The sequence below is a fragment of the Camelus dromedarius genome, chromosome 3, assembly GCF_036321535.1.
Source record: "Camelus dromedarius isolate mCamDro1 chromosome 3, mCamDro1.pat, whole genome shotgun sequence".
In the NCBI taxonomy this organism is placed as follows: domain Eukaryota; kingdom Metazoa; phylum Chordata; class Mammalia; order Artiodactyla; family Camelidae; genus Camelus; species Camelus dromedarius.
The window spans coordinates 43,347,409-43,364,305 of NC_087438.1; the positions used below are offsets into that span (position 1 = coordinate 43,347,409).

The 16,897-nt window shown below is 34.9% G+C and overlaps 1 protein-coding gene across 1 annotated transcript in view; it reads right to left on the reverse strand.

Moving 5' to 3' along the window:
- The window catches only part of ADAMTS6 (ADAM metallopeptidase with thrombospondin type 1 motif 6), a 261,676-nt gene that overhangs the window by 21,619 nt on the left and 223,160 nt on the right, over positions 1-16,897 (reverse strand). The window contains exons 21-22 of the mRNA XM_010974920.3: positions 12,093-12,222; positions 5,265-5,469 (exon numbers count right to left, since the gene is read on the reverse strand). Of these exons, the coding sequence (XP_010973222.1) occupies positions 5,265-5,469; positions 12,093-12,222 (335 nt within the window). The remainder of the gene's footprint in view (positions 1-5,264; positions 5,470-12,092; positions 12,223-16,897) is intronic.

Below are 16,897 nucleotides of genomic sequence, written 5' to 3' on the forward strand. Positions count from 1 at the left end.
AATGTGAAGTTACATGCAAAGCCGAACATATAGTGACATCTTCTACTAGCAAGAAATAATTTTAGAAAATTAAAGGCCAAGCTCCACTAAATAAGCCAGGAATATTCTATCCTACGGCACTGGAAGTAGAGAGATAATCAACTGGATTCTCAAAATAGTAAATGACTGAAAACGACATTTCTGCCACATTCAGATTCAATGAATACACCAGCCATGAGCCCTGCAGATTTAGCCACAAGTATTACATGTCAATAGTTGGAATCTCAGCTCTGGTCTCTGCAAATATTGCACTTCTTAAGGGTGACTGTAAAATTAAATGCTTAGAAATTTCTTGCAAAAAATAGTAAAGGCACAAGGATGCCCCTCAGACCAGCCTAGTTCTGAGTAGAACTCTACCCTGCAAATTCTGACCTTATGTCAGAGGTGTTCAAGCAGGGACAGCCCTCAGCTTGTTTTTATTTTTACTTCTTCCCTCTGCTTTATTTAGCCTACCTTTCATCTTTGCCTCTCTTTAGCCTTCTGATAAATAAATGTTTACCTATCTGATAGCCACAGTTTTATTTAGTTATCTTAAAAAAAATTCCAGAAAAGCAAGGCATAACTATGATTATTTATATGACTAATAGGCATTAAATTAATCATGAAGGCTTCAGAGCATTCTTCAGAGATAATCATTAGTCTATACCCATGTAAAGGATATATTTTTGCAGAATTTTTGAGTTTGCAGTAAAATTCTTAGAAATAATTAGAAATTGAATACTTAGTTCAGTAATAAAAAGTCATTCTTTAGATTAAAATACAGTTATAAACACAAAAATCCACTCAATTCATACTCATAGTAAACCACTAGGTAGGTGGGTGGAAGATATTATTTCAGGAAATAGTCATTCTTTAGTAAAATTATTTTTCACTATTGCTCCTTATTGCAGATAAATATTTATTTTTCTTTTATTTGTATAATCAGAATCTTAAAATTCTTTAAAGCCTGACCAAACCATTCATTTGTTGTTCTCATTTCAGTGGGATATAGGAGGTAATTTTTATTAGAGATACACGTGTACTTTAATGCTCTATGATTAAGAAGCAAAAACATATTTTGCAGAAAAAAAGTATTTGAAACCACACCAGGGAAAACAATTTGGCTCTCATTTGTAAAGGATAGGAATATTAACATTTTGGGGTTAGACTGAATTCTTTCTGGAGAGAGGGGTTTAATTCACCTAGTTATGGTACCAGAGTAGAACCCAGGAGTAAACAAGGTGGTAGCACAATTGCCTACTAAAACAAAGCTCAGTCCCCGGTAGGTACATTTCTGCCCCCATCCTTCTTCAGGAATGCTACCTAAATGTTAAGCACAAACTCAACTGAGTATGATGCCAGTTATCCACTTGTCCAAGGGTAAGTACAAGAAACAGATCTTTTCCAATGGGTACTCTGTGGGAGTCAAAAGAAGCCATTCCGGTACATCAAAAGAATTGCTAAGGATTGCTGGAGCTCATCTATAGTGCGCGGCAATGCTTTAAGAGTCACATGCCAAGAGAGGGCAAAAACAGAAAGCCATAGCAAGGGTGATCCCAAGAGTGAGACTAGATTGTAGGAAATGGGAAAGCTGTGGCTTCGCTGGTTTCACAAAAGACAGCAAAAGACCCATTTTCCACCAAGTTAATTTGGCTCGCTCTCTCTCTTTTTTTTTTTTTTTTTTTTGCCATAAGCACAGGGTGAGTTTCACTGATGGGGAAAATGAAAACAGTTCCTGGCTTTGCAACAATAGAAATTTTATGTTAGAGCAACCGGCAAAGAAAAGAAAAAGGTCAGAGGGTACATTCCTCTTGCTGCAACATGTTTTCGCCAGTTGAACCTCACCTTTTGATTAACAGAGCTCAGACAGCAGATAGTTGGAAGTGTGAATGGGGTAGAAAGAGGAGGCAAGTTTTCATGGGTGTGTCAAAAAGATATTGTGTGAAATATCTTTGTAAAAGTTAACTGAAAGAGGCTGCACACTGTCTGCTCTTCTGCTGGGACCTCCTCTTTTCATTAGAAGGAGAGCTTCTATCCCTCTGGGAAGAACAGGGTCCTTGTTCTCACTTTGCTCTCCATAGCTACTCAGACATTTATTTCAATTAATGCTATTTACTTTTACTGATTTTTAACTCATCTAGAGAAGCGGTGGACTTTGTGGTGAAGTAAGTAACTGGAAGTGTGAGAGCACACCCTCTCCTTTGGAAAATAAACAGGAGAAATTGTATGGGACAATAATCATCTCTTTCCTCCTGAACAAAGGATGAAGACGATGGTACAGATGATATCTAACTAGAATGTCTGAGACAGTGACGGCAGCATTTCTTGACTCATGCTTACCCCAGAAGAGTCTTCCTGCATTGTTTGTGGAGAGACAACATCCACTAATTTTTTTTTTTGAGGTGATAGTCCTAACATGTTTACTCCATGCCCTCATCTCCACTTCCTTCCCCTAAGCTTTGACTCAGCTCTCTCAATGAAGATAGCAGAAATGTGATTAAAAGTCCCCTTAGTTTGTACATATCTCCTGAGGCAGCTTCCAGGAGAGCCTAAGAGCCTCAGAGAGCCATTTGAGCAAGTCACTTCTAAGCCTGGATAGATAAGAATCAAAATGCTATCTGTAGCAACATGAATGGGCCTTGAGACTATCATACTAAGTGAAGTAAGTCAGACAGAGAAAGACAAATTCCATATGATATCACTTATATGTGGAATCTAAAAAAATGATACAAATGAACTTATTTACAAAACAGAAACAGACTCACATCAAAAACAAACTGATGGTTACCAAAAGGGAAAGGCAGAAGAGGGATAAATTAGGAGTTTGGGGTTAACAGTTACAAACTACTTTATATAAAATAGATAAATCAGGTCCTACTGTATAGCACAGGGAACTATATTCAATTATGCTGTAATGACCTATAATGGAAAAGAATCCAAAAAAGAATATGTATCTGAATCACTTGGCTGTACACCAGAAACTAACAATTATAAATCAATTACACATCAATAAAAAAGTTTTTTAAAAAGAATCCAAATGCTAAAAGTAGGATAACAACAACCTGTATGAGATTGAATTAGGAAGAAAATCTGAAAATGATATATGGAACGGAAACATATAATAATATACATCATCTATTTCTCAAGGCAATATATATTTGGTGTTTTATGTTAAAATAAAAATACAATGATACAGAAAAATGTAGGTCAAGAGACCAATGTGAAATGAGTCTGCACATGAAGTTTTAGTGTTTTAGTGGTTGGCACAAATTTTTTCTAGTTTCTCTTTTTGAACTTGTCTATTTTTCTCCACTTTTTGTAGAAAGATGATGTGGTATAGGGTTTTATATTCAAGCCTCCTTGTTAACTATCACTACTTTATTCAATCTTATCTTCAATTTATTCTTTAAAACAAACCCTTTTCTCCCACCCTATTTTCACAAGAACTTTGTTTCTGTTCCGTTGTTTCTCTTATGGGGAATACTTCTCTAGCTTCCCTATTCTCTTCCCTACTTCAAATCTTATATTCCTACAACATTCAGTTCAAATCCATCAACTAAAAAGCCTTCTGATCTTACTCCAGTCTATTGTGACCTTCTCAGCTCTGAATTTCTGTATTACTTACACATTTATACCTCACAATCCACCATTTTATTAAACGCTGTCTTACGTTATGCTTTAGCTGTTTCCTGGATAGTTCTTATGTTCCCAAACTTATAAGGTTCTTTTGTATTTTCCATAGTGCCTATCCCAGTGTGTTTAGTAAGCACCCAATTATACTTACTGACTTGGGCTGAAATCCTAAAAATGCTGCAGTCAATCATCAGGTCTCCCATTATGATTTTCCAATAACAACATTGTCATCATTATCAAAGACTACTTATGGACTTCTGTAAGGGTCATGGGCACTGAACTGCAAGTAAAATAACTACTAACGTGTACAATTATGTAAAATGTCTATTCTTTATCAATGGATTTTATCTTCCAAGTGAATTTAGGAGCTAATACACCCACTGTTAGGGAACAGAAGAGTTCATATTGTTTTTCATAACCACTGAGTGATAATACCAAGAATATCTCTACATTTGATTGAAACACAAATAAAAGTGAGGTAGGCAGAATGTAATTACTGAAGCTGGACTATGGCCAGGAAACTTGGGAGAACACTCCCAATTCCTGCCAAAGATTCCATGGATAACCACAACTGGGCAGAAGCTCCATTTCCATGCACCATCTTAAACACACTCCCTCTTTTAGCCTCATGCCTCTAGCAAAATAAGGCTATTCAGACAGAAAGATTCACAAGGGAGAAAAGTTACATCCAGAGTTTCCTAAAGAACAATGTTTAATTTGGTTTTTGTTTAGTTTTTGACAAACTTATGAGGTCTACAGGAAATACCTAAAGCAAGTACCACAATGTTTCCAGCAGGAAATGCATCCTGTTTTGCTACTTGGAAGAATGACCTGTAGTTATATATCCAGGTACTCATTCTTTCTAACAGTAACCAACACTACAGAAGGTTTCAGGTCTTCTTCGGGAAATGTGAAGAACGATATAGTGTGTGTTTGTGTATGTCTCATGCAGAATGAGGAGTCAAGAATTTACCTCCTACCTCATTTTTTTCATAAGGCCATTTTTCTGAGGCCTTGGGATTATATTAGGCTTTTTAATATATATGTATGCCAGAAAAACATTATCTGAGTCAGATCTTCCTCACTGATCATGTAAGTGAGGTAATGATAAAATCTGATTTTGACTCTTTGATATGTTATAACCCACAACTCCAAGTTTCTTCCCCAGACACAACAGAGGTAATTAAAACATATATAGATAAATAACACGTGATAATACATTAACAAACTCATATCCAAAAGTTCTATAGTTAAGCTGGAACATTACTTGGGAAAAAAGATACAATATATCACTAATTCTGAGCCTATAATGCTGTTCAAGAAAAGCAAAGGAGAAAAACCTCTTATAGGAGTACTCACTATAATATTCTCTCAAATTCACTTTATGCTTGTTTTCAATCAAATTGGTGACTAGTTTCTAATTGATTTCCCTGACCCAAAAAAACCTTACTCACTGACAATTAGCAATAAAATATAACATGGCCAAATTCACTGTTATGCAGTCCTTACTTGTTGAGTTCTAAGATGCTCACATGCTCAGGTGTCCTTAATATTAAATGCTTTGGTATTGATAGTTAAGACATCTCAAAACATACAGCCTCAGATTTCCTTACTTCTGACCAGTCCAGAGCCACCCACTGAGGTGGACATGACTGGTTGTTGCAGGGCTCTTTTTCAATAGGCCGATGTGTTAAACAACCACTGTAGTCCAGTGTCTCCTCCTCGGAGGGTCCAATCTTCCTGATGCAGAGCACTGCCCTTGTGCGCATGCCACCATCACAAGTCTTGCTACATTCCAACCAGTCCCCAATGAACCACCTGCAGCAAGAAGTGGAAGAAACACAGAAAAGCATTTCCTCAGTGCAGCCAGAGATTGCAGCTGAGTGAAGGCAGATATCAGTGGACTATCTCCTCTTCCCAGAAGAGCCAACATTTCAGTGTCTGTTGATGTGACAAATGACAAATGGAAGATCTTTTAAGGAAGAGGTAACTCACTGCCAGCTGCCTTCTAGAGTGTAGCGTATGGACTTTGGAGCAGGCAGAACCCAGGTTCAAGTAAGCAATGCACTATGTTTTTAAGCTTCTTTTTCTCCTTTTTTAAATTAATGTCTAAAATGATAACAATATCAATCATGAGATTGTCATGAGGATAAGCAAGGTAACATATATGAAGTTCATAGTCATGTGCTGGTAAATGTTTAACAACTGGCTCCTCATGGGAGTGAGGGAATTCTGATCTGTTGCATTTGCCAATTTTTATGGTATAAATACTTCACTATGGCCAATTTCAAGCTATCACCTTGACATATTGAACATGAAGAAGAGAAGATACACTAGTTAAAGTGGTCTGAGGAGCCGGTCCTAGACAGCTTCAGCACACTGCTGGTAAGCTTGCAACAGTGTCTGACACATAACAAACAAGAAACAGTAGCTATTTTTATTACTACATTGAGACAGGCTCTCCTACAATTGAGAATTTTGTGACAAAGCCACACTACAGGAGCTATGGATTTGTTTTCTGATTCCCAGAAATAAACATCAGGCTCTGTATAAGATGGATGACTTTACTGTCCTTGTAGGGATAGAGATAGCCCAGGTATCCATCCTAAAGACAGGAGTCTTAAAAACCCTGCAGCAAGAGCAGAGCCCTGAGCCAGCTCCCTGAAAATGGAAATTCCTTGCTTTGGCCCCTTTAGTCTTGTAAACAGCTTCTACACAGCTAATGTGGAAGAAACTGAAATGTCTTAATAAATGAACATGTCTCACGTTTGTAGGTATACCACTCCTTTTGCCTAAATTCATCAATAAACTTTCATATATATAATTTCAGGGTTGTGTATGTGTGTGCACAAGTACGTCTGTGTGTGTAATACTTCTGCAGGACTCACTCTATTGGGTACATTAATTGGTCCAATGATGTGAATCATGATCCAAATCAGACCAACAAGAGTTTGGCCTTAGAATTTTTATATCTCAGTGAGAGCAAAAGGAACCCTTTCCTCTCTGGTCACAAAGGTATATAAAGTGGCCATGTCCTTGTCAAGTGGAATTAGCTGATCTGAAAGAATGCAAAGGAGCTACAGAGTCCTGAAGGTATTTGAGTCCTTGATTCTAGCCATTCCTGAAGGGTCCACTCTTATACTTCCCTCAGCTTTGGTATATAAACCAATAAATCCTCTTAAGTGCAGAAGCTAGCTAAAGTTGAAGTAGTGTTGTTTCCAACCAGAGTCCTGACTGATGTATTACTGTATTTAATGTAATGAATACATGCTGCATGCCTACTGTACCCAAGGCACTGTGTTTTATAGAAGAAAGTAAGACCCCATTCTCCAAAATCATGAAAAGTGCCATGATGGAGCTAGGACTAGATCCCCATCAATTGCCATCTACTGAATTTCATTTTTAACTTTGCCAAATAGTAGAACCTAGATCACAAGCATGAAGTCAGAAGATTTCTTCAATCTATGATTATAAGTCATGCACCTACCCTAAATGGATATGCTTATGCTCTTGGGGAAGAGACTATCCAGACAGGAGAGTAGAAAGTTTAGGAACAAATTTCTAACTCTTTTCACGAGCTTAGCTCATTGTGCCAGTTTTGTATGTGGAAGATGGTACCTTAGTAAAGTCAGAGTACTAGTATCCTAAATTTGAGCATATAGTTAGCCAAATAAATCACAATGGCCTTTGTTCATTATTATTTGTATTATCTTTACTTACAGCGGGAAACCTACAGGTAGAAACATTATAATTAATTACAATTAATTAATCAATCAGTTTCTCAGACTTAAAATATATTTTGTCAAAATCTAAAAAATTCAGTCTAAAATTTATTTAAAGAATGACAATTTAATCCTGAATTTTGAAAATCTGACATTATATGTTCTTTTTTCTAGGTCATTTTCTAGGGGAGATTTAAAGTGATTTTCATAATTCTTTCTGTTTTATTTTCCACAGATGAACATGGATTCCCAAGCTGTTAGTACCATTTTTGGTAAAGAGGAAAACCTGTACTGAGAATAATACTTGCATGCCAGCCATAGTGAAACTCTGATTCAATGCACAACAGTGATTTCATCACCAACATAATGGGATAAAACAGAAATATGTATAACTCATCCACAAAAAGTTCACTCATACCACCTCCAGCCATGATCTCATTAGGTCTCATAATGTAAGAGGGATGGAGGCCTTCAAATTAAACACAGGTGCCCAGAGTAACAGCAGTGATTCAGGAGGTGTTGCTGTTCTTTGCTGCATGAGGTCAGGGCTATCTCCGCCTTCTCATTTGTTCTCCTCTCTTTTATTGCCAACCACCTCTTAGACTAGATGTATCACTATAGCATTAACTCAGAATGTATAAAAGTATTAACTACCCTCCCAGTTACCCTTCTGTCTTTAACTCTGATTTCAGGCTTCACATTTAGTCCCTGTTGCATCTTTATTGCTCACCAAATCATCCCTTTCCATATCTCTCTGAAGGATTAAGTCACCATCTAGTTATGTAAATAGTTTTGCAATTTTACCACTGCCTCTGCTTTCCCCAGTTTCACCACTCTTCTGTCCAGTTTAAGATAGACTGTTTCCTTTACCTTCATTCTCCATGCATTTGACCCTCTGAAGACATTCTCATTTTTTTTTCCTCCTCTAGATTCAGTGGTAAAAATATGAACACAAAAATCTTCTCTGAAAACATTAAGTGCTGAATCATTACAGTCATATGTAGAAATATTCTTGCTATTAAAAGACAGCATGGTCAAAACTGAACTCTTGGATTCTCCTTTCTCATGGTGGGGCGTTACTTCCTTTTCTTAAGGTGGGGCACTAGCTTCCTATCAGCTTCCTCCCGCCTATCGCATGAATCTCACCATTTTCATTCAATGCCTCTAGAATTCTCATTTTTTTCCCTATCCTTAGTCACCTCGCCATCTTGACAACCATTCCCTTTCTCATGAAAGTGCTACCACTCTGAGCACACTGCTTTCTCCCAGCGAGGCTTTCACTGGCTCTCCAAGGTCTTCCAAATAAATAATAATGACAATAACACACAAGGATAAATCTTACTGTCCTCTATTTTTCCATACTCTACTTATGAAGTCTCCAGTATGACTAAAAGATATTTAAAATATTTCGTTGTTTGAAAAGACAATTTCTGATAAAAAAAAAAAATACCAGTTAGGATTTTAAATGAATGGTACTGGGAAAACAATAATATTTGAAAATAAATACAGATCCTTTCCTCAAAGCAGGCAAACATATTTTAGATAGATTAAAGTTTACATTAGAAATTTTTTTGAAAATATAATCATAGAGTGAGTTAGATCTTCCTAAACATTACATGAATGAAGAGCATAAAAGTTTGAGTTTTCCTATATAATATTTAAAAATAGATCATAACACCATAAATAACATGGAAAAAATATTTGCAACATAGGCAAAAGAGTTGATATTCTTAATACATTAAGAGTTCATACAAATCAATAACAAAATGTAAATACTTCAGAAAAATGAGACAGGTCATGAAGAGGAAAACAAAAAAAAAGTAATACAAATGGCCACTGAATATGATTTTTAAATGTTCAGCTTCACCAGCAATTCCAGAAATACAAAATAAAACAACAATCAGAAACATTTCTATAAAATGTAAACTCTGTGTTTATAGAAATATAAAATAGTTAAAGATTGTTTTTAAAATAGTAATACCCAGCATTGTTCAGTTCAGAGAAATGACAGTCTTATATATATAATGTCAGTGGGAAAATACATTCATATATTCTTTCTGGAGAACAATTCGACAATATGTCTCAAAGACTAAAATATAACTCCATTTGAAACAGAAATTTTATTCCTATTCATTTAGCATAAGGGCATAATTACAGACAGCAAAGTTTTAGTAGCAAAAATGGTTAACACTGTGGAATAGAAAGGGATCAAAAGCTAGGACCCAGCCAAAATTGTTCAACAGTGGAAAACTAATTTAAATAAACAGTGACATATCCACTAAATGTTGTAGACAGTGTTTAATGTTCAATGTGTTGACAACTGACTACAAAGCATCATAAACAATATAATACCATTTTGTTATATACACGTGTCTATGTAGACAGAAAAAAGACGAAATATATAGATCAAAATATTAACAGTGGTTTTACAAGTATTTTAAGTGTTTTTTGTGTTTCTTCTTTCTACTTACCTGCATTTAAAAACCTTTATGCTTTAATATGTATTACAAAAAACAAGTACAATTATCACACTGTCATCTGAAAAAACTTATTTCCTTTTCTTCCTTCCACACTCAGAGTTTAATTGAATTCAGTAGTCTTTCAGTGAATTTTATCTCTATAATACCACTGTCTGCCGGGAATCTTATTACAAAAGAAAACCATTCTGAAGAATTTAGATTTCCTTTTTCATAGTCTGAATTTGAAGGAATAAAGGATAAATTACAAAGGAACTAAGAAAAAATGGACTAATAAAGAGTAATATTTTAAATATGTATCATTAGCATTTTCCAAAAAAAAACCTGTCAGCCTAAATTTTCTCTTTTTCAAATTCCATTCTCTCCAAAGTTAAAAAGAAAGGTAGTAAGTAACTTTTTATTTCAGAACTACAAAAGGAAGGGAAATAGAAAACTTAATTTTAATCACATAGGTTAATTCAAATATGTCAATTATCCTTAAAGTGTTAAAAAAAATCCCATAATATCCAAACACACAATATATGGGATGAAATGACCAACCATTGAAATTTCAAAGGACATTTGAATAGCATTTAAATTCAAACAAATAAAAAAGCTGGCCAAAATAGAACAGGTGTGACCAGGCCCAATCAGATGGCTTAAATGGCTGATCATGCCAAACATAATACCTTCAATACAGAGTCAGAGAATTAACTTGATAGGTTGAGACTCACAATTATATGAAAATATACTGAAGTTGTTGGAAATGTCAAAAATTAGTCCACAGTTTTTGAGCTTCATTTTGTTTTATATAGTTTTTCAGCTTCTCTTGAGATAAATTTATAAAAATAATTAAATGAAAGGAAAATCAAAAAACAACTAAATATCTTATCTTTGTTAATACATATCATAGGTTGTATTTCTGTACTTTCCTCTGCTTGCATTTTAAGTAGTTATATGGTGGTCACATTTCAAAAAGAAGAGTTATGAAATTTTAAGTCTTAGAATAAAATTTCTATCAATCTAGATTCCATGTGTTCTTTACTTGCTTTAAATCTTTTCAAGAGACTAGGAGTGAATATCTCCCTTTAAGATTCATTCAGGCAGACAGTGATTTTGAATAATAAAAGTTCATAAGGCATTATTACTTTTTTGGAACAAATATCAGGAAATGCATTTTGCTTCAGCCATATTAGGAATCTAAATTCTTTATCCACTATAAGTCTCAAGTTTTTGTGACTCCACTTTTGGAAACAGGGATCACTTTTATTATAGAGCATTCCCTGCCAGCTCTAGAAAGCTTGGGATATATACATACATTGGCTTACTCTCTTTGTCTATATTAATTTCTTTTTGGGATAATTAGCTAACATGGGGGATAATGGTTACCCTGACTTCTCAACCAAGAATGAAATGCCATTCACAATCAGGCAAAATCCCTACAAAGATCAGTATGTTCATGATCAACTCAACATCTTTGTCTTTTTTCACATAATCATTGCCTTTTGCTCAATCAAGAAAACTCTCTGTTCTTACAGATTATAAAATGTGGCCCACTGACAGCAGGTCTCATATTTTTAAATTTTACTTTTTCAAAAGTCACCATTAAGATGGATGGGCTCTCTTCTTGTGCTTCCCTTTACAGTGGATTGTAATTGCTACATTAATCAACAGAAAGGGACTGAAGTGTACCTCTACGCCTGTGCTCAACACTCAGAAGATAGGATGCCTTAGGGTGACAGAACTCGAAACTGGGTCAGCAAATTAAAGCAAAGATATTCCATTACAAAACATTTCTAAACTATTTAAAAAGTCTTTAGGCCTTTAGGATAAATATCTGGAAAAGACATGATTACACGCCAATTGACTGTATTTTATTGAATCTAAGATACCATTATCTTAGGTACCATGAAGATAGAAAAAATAATGCCAATTATTATTATAAGACATCATCAATTACAAAATGAATCCAATTTCATAGATGTTAAAATGTGAAAAGAAGTATGCCTTGGAATTGATGAAATATGATCATTTCCAGCACTGTGCCAGGATCAATCTACTGAAGTTCCCGCTTTAAAGGAATTAATTACTAAAACTCATGGATAAACAGGAATCAAAACTTCACCCTCTGTGATGTTTTCATCCCCTTTTCTCAGCCTAAATGTATTCATATTGTATGAATGTATGTTTGTAAATATGAATATCTAATGTTTTTTCTCTTTGTACTTGAAGAAAGTAATTCTCACTTCTTTCTCTTACTTACTCAGGTGGGCAGGGCTCAGTGTTGCAGGTTCTTTGATTTTCAGGTGGCTTACTATCAGGGTCACAGTAATTGTTCTGGACAATGGAGTTGTCATCCAACCTTTTACAGACCACCTCCTGTCTTTGGACACCTTGAGAAAAGGAGGACATCATTAATTGAAGAGTAGTTTACCTTCCAGTACGTTAGGTATGCATAGCTTTCCTCTGTGGGGCATCAACCTCACTGGATCGCTGCTGTCTTATCTGTTCCAGAAACACTTGACTGCTTCTCTAAAAAGGAGAGAAGTCCTGGTCATTATACTGCAAATTTAGGCAAAATTATTGTTCTCATATTTAGAAACATAACTGTTTTCAAGTTCAGAAAAGAAACTATTGGTCATTTTAAATAATTAGCATTCCCATTTGTATATTCTTCTTCGTGCTTTCCTTAAAAAAAACAAAAACAAAAACTTTATTTTCCCAAAATATAATCAGATAAAATGTATGAAACAAAACATTAGGGACAAATTTACTTTTTAATATTTTGTAGAACAAATCCCATCAATTTAGTTTTTGTTAGGAACACATAACATTCACACATGACATTTTTTTCCCTCCATTTAGAGATTTATTTTTCTGAATGCCCACACAAAGTCTAGAATTTAAAGATTGCAGTGAGTCTCTTTGGACTGCAACCCATTAGTAGTCTGTTTGCTTTAACAGAGTCGGCCTCTGTTGATGACACCATTGTCAGATATACACAGATTCCATCAAATATTGACTCACAAAATACTTATCTCATTCTTAAAAATTAGTCTGTGTGAACTGTTTGCCATAGCTAAACATATTCTTGTAAAATTTGTAAAATTCTAAATGTTTGTTTATTATTTATTGGCAAATATATCCACCACAACTTGCTCACATTTCACAAAATACAAAGACACACACAAACACACTCTTATTTGTAAACATGCCCAGTGATTAGACTTTATACATTTTCTCTTCAGTGTCAAGGAATCAAAACAAGCAAAGATAGGTATATCAAGGTCTCAGAGAAAAAGTCAAACTACAAGACAATGCTAAAAGTTTCAGATCCGGCAGAAGTAGAAGCTTTCTCCTGGAATTGAAAATAAAAGCACAAACTAAGCTATCCCCCTACTCACCCACCCCATCTCTGCAACCAGGATGGCTAAATTACCCAGAACCAGTTGTAAACCCAGCATTAGCAGTATTCAGGAAAGTCCAACTTCACACTCAGCTAAGCCCCACAGAAACCTTCAGCTTTCCTTTTTTTTTTTTTTTTAATCAGTTTTAATAGTATCCTAAAGAAAAGAGTTTGATCCCAAATTAGGGAAATTAATGTGAAACAGGATCATTCGGTGAAGGAAACTATCACCTGAAGAAGCACCAAATGCTTCATCCCTTCATCCCAAGGTCCCTTAAGAATCATGGGAATTCTGCAGGTGGGAGGGCCTCAGTCATCACGTTACATGCATTTTAAACTAAGTGCTCTGAATTTAAAAGACAGAGAAATCTACTTCCCTGATGGGGAAAACCATTAAGTCCCATAACCTCCATGATGGTGGCAAACAGTTGAAGAAGGTATATTTTATTCATTGCAGTGACCCAAGGCTCTTACTGCCCATCTTCAACAATTTTTAGGTTTTCCTAAATTTAGGGGTTTAAAACACAGCCAAACAACTTACTGGCAAAATGTCTCAGAGTATGCATTGTATTCATTCCTTCTCAACCCTCTGAATAGGCCAAACATTTCAGTTTATGTGACAACAGTTTGGAATTTTTTAACTACTAAACTTAAGATTTTTGAGGAAGAATGATTCATAGCAGGCATAGCTGTGAGCCATTCACAGATGTTCCATAATATTCACCAGATATCACCCCATTGTGTCATTCCAGTGAGCAGATAACTAAGCCCATGTGATTCACCTAGACAAACATCTCTACCATTAGTCACAGGATTCAACTACCAACTGCCACAGTGGCTCAAAATATCCATCCACCCAAGGTTCAATGTTTTGTTCCTATCAGGAAGAGCTGGGGATTGTTTATACAGGTTAGCATGGTTATTTTTTCTAAGTCTCTCAAATAGAATAATACTTGGCAGGGAGACTCAGACCATCCACATATACAAAGAACTTACAACTTCAGCCAACTTTTATAAATATGTTTTAATATTTAAAAAAATATGATTACACTTGCAAGGGTAAAGTTGGCATTCAGTCTAGTATCTTGATTGTTTTTCAGAAAAAGATAAACCTTTTCTTTTTCTTTTATTTTGTTTTTATTGAAGGAGGATAAACATTACAAAATGGAATTGATGCTGCTTTATATCAGTGGCAGAAACATTAATTCAATTTCTACAGGTTAACATAACATTGTACTTCCTTTAAATTAATCTTAGAAATGTTGTTTGGTCATAATGACATTAGTTTTAAAAAACAGCCTTTAATGTAAAAGCAAAGGCTCTGAAATTTGAATCACAGATGAGATATCAGTTATTAAAGGTAAGACTGATATTTGATTTGAAGACAAATGCAAGCCATGTATGATCCTGAAAAAACTTAGCTACATAACATTTATTGTTAAAAATTTGGAAGATACACAAAACCAGAAAGAACAAAATAAAAATTATCCACAATCTCTTATCTTTGCTCTGGACCTTCATTTTAAGGCTATTTTGTTTCGGTGGGATCCAGTAATTAATTTACAATTACATAATACACCAACTTAAAATGCCATCTAAATGTGGTTAGCAGGTCATTCATTCATTCACTCATCAATTCATTCATTCAACAGAGAATAATTACAAAATACAAGGCACTATAGTTCTCAAGAGATACAAAGCTAACTGCTAAGAATTATAAGTTGATTTAATTTGGTCATTCTCCTTAAAAACTAGGAATTACGGTATTTGGGGATGTATTTCAGTGTTATAATTTCAGAATGCTTTAAAAAAATTTTTTTGTGGGGGAGGTAATTAGGTTTTTTTATTTTTAGAGGAGGTACTGGGGATTGAACCTGGGACCTCACGCATGCTAAGCATGCGCTCTACCACTCGAGCTACACCCTCCCCTAGAATGCAATTTTTTAATGAAGAAGAAATCAAGTCCTTGAATAAACAGCTGAAATAATTTTATGGAGATGCATTTTGCTTGCATTAATCTTTTATTAATTTTCCTCTAAAATGTTACATTATACAGTGTGGTATTTCACAGTCAAGAACTGACCATGCTGGTAATCTATTCCAAATCTTCCTAAACGCTGAATTATCTTCCTTCAACAGCATAAAAATCTCCTTCCAACTTTTACTCCCACTCTTGGCAGGTTTACAGATTTTTTTTTTTTCTTTAAAAGTCAGTAGCAAGAGAATAACTGTCTAAACCAGTGCACCTAATTGGATGGATTTTTCAACACATACTTTTGGATTAAGGAAAATACAGCTTTTAGCTTTAGAAATTAGAAAATACAGGTCAACTGGAAATAATCTAAACTAAATCAACAAGAGAAATGATTTAGTTTAGAATCTTCTTATATGACCAAGCCTCTTGTACATAGCTTCTTTTAAAGTAATCTGTAAAACACTGCTAAGAAGTTGATTTAAACCCCGTTGGGAATAATTACATCCAGTTACACAAAGCCACTATGCTTTCAAATCTGAAGACTTATAGCTTATAACCCAAAATATAAAACGTCCACATGACCTTTCAGTACACAGCTAATCAAAAACAAAATTCTGGTGGTTCAGTGTCCATATCCCGTGGAGATATAGAAATGTTCAGGAGAATTTAACTGGTCAAATTTAAAATTATATTTTATTCTTAAACACCTGAAGTTACTGGAATGTAAATTCTATACGTATTCTGTTTTTAAATACAAACTCACTTCCATGTTTAAAAAAATGAATGGTTTTATATTATAAAACTAAAGAAAAAAATGCTATCACCAATATATTTTTACTTTAAACTCTCTAAAATGGGTATACCCTGTTTAGAAGCTTTTATTGCTTATTCATCAAATCTGATGATTCTTAACATGGAAACATAACCCTTATTTTTAGCCTGGAAGTTTAAATTTGTGAGGTCTTATGTTTAATTTTTGCCAATAGTTAAAAGTTACAGATGATCAATTTGCCCACCAAAGGTTCTGCTGTCCACTGGGAAGAATATCAAACTTGAAACACTTGCTCTAGCCACATCTGAAGCAATGGCTTTTAGTATTTTGAAATAGCATATTCCATAAGAAAATGAGCAAGAAGTCCACCAAGCTGCAAGTGAGCCCTGTGTGGAATCCCTCATATGCTGTGCTTACTCTAGGAAAGGGTGATGATGGTTCAAGAATAGAGCGTCTTTGGTGTGTGTTAGCTGCAGTCCTAGGTTCAGTCATGAGTGAAGACTTCAGAGATCATAACTCCTCTTCATTTCTTGCCTCCTTTTCAGTTCCTCCTCTATGTCTCATTTCTTTTCTTTCATATAACAGCATCATTTTATAAATCCATGTGTCATAATATTTAGTAATTTATCACTTTTCTTAGGGAAGTTCACCATTTTAAAAGTAGAGAAAGGGCACCAGATGCACAGAAATTACCACCTGAATTTCACTTGAAAGAGTAATATGTATAAACCAAGAGGGATGTGGGAGAGGTTAGGTGCATGAGGAAGTCCATCTAAGTCTTTCCAAATCTACTCATAAGATCCAGCATTTCAGCCCTAGACCATTCAGTTGGTAAGTGAGCAGTTATAACCACATATGAGTGAGTCAGTAAGGGAAAGAAAGAGAGGAAAATGTAACTTTGGGATTGGTGGGCTA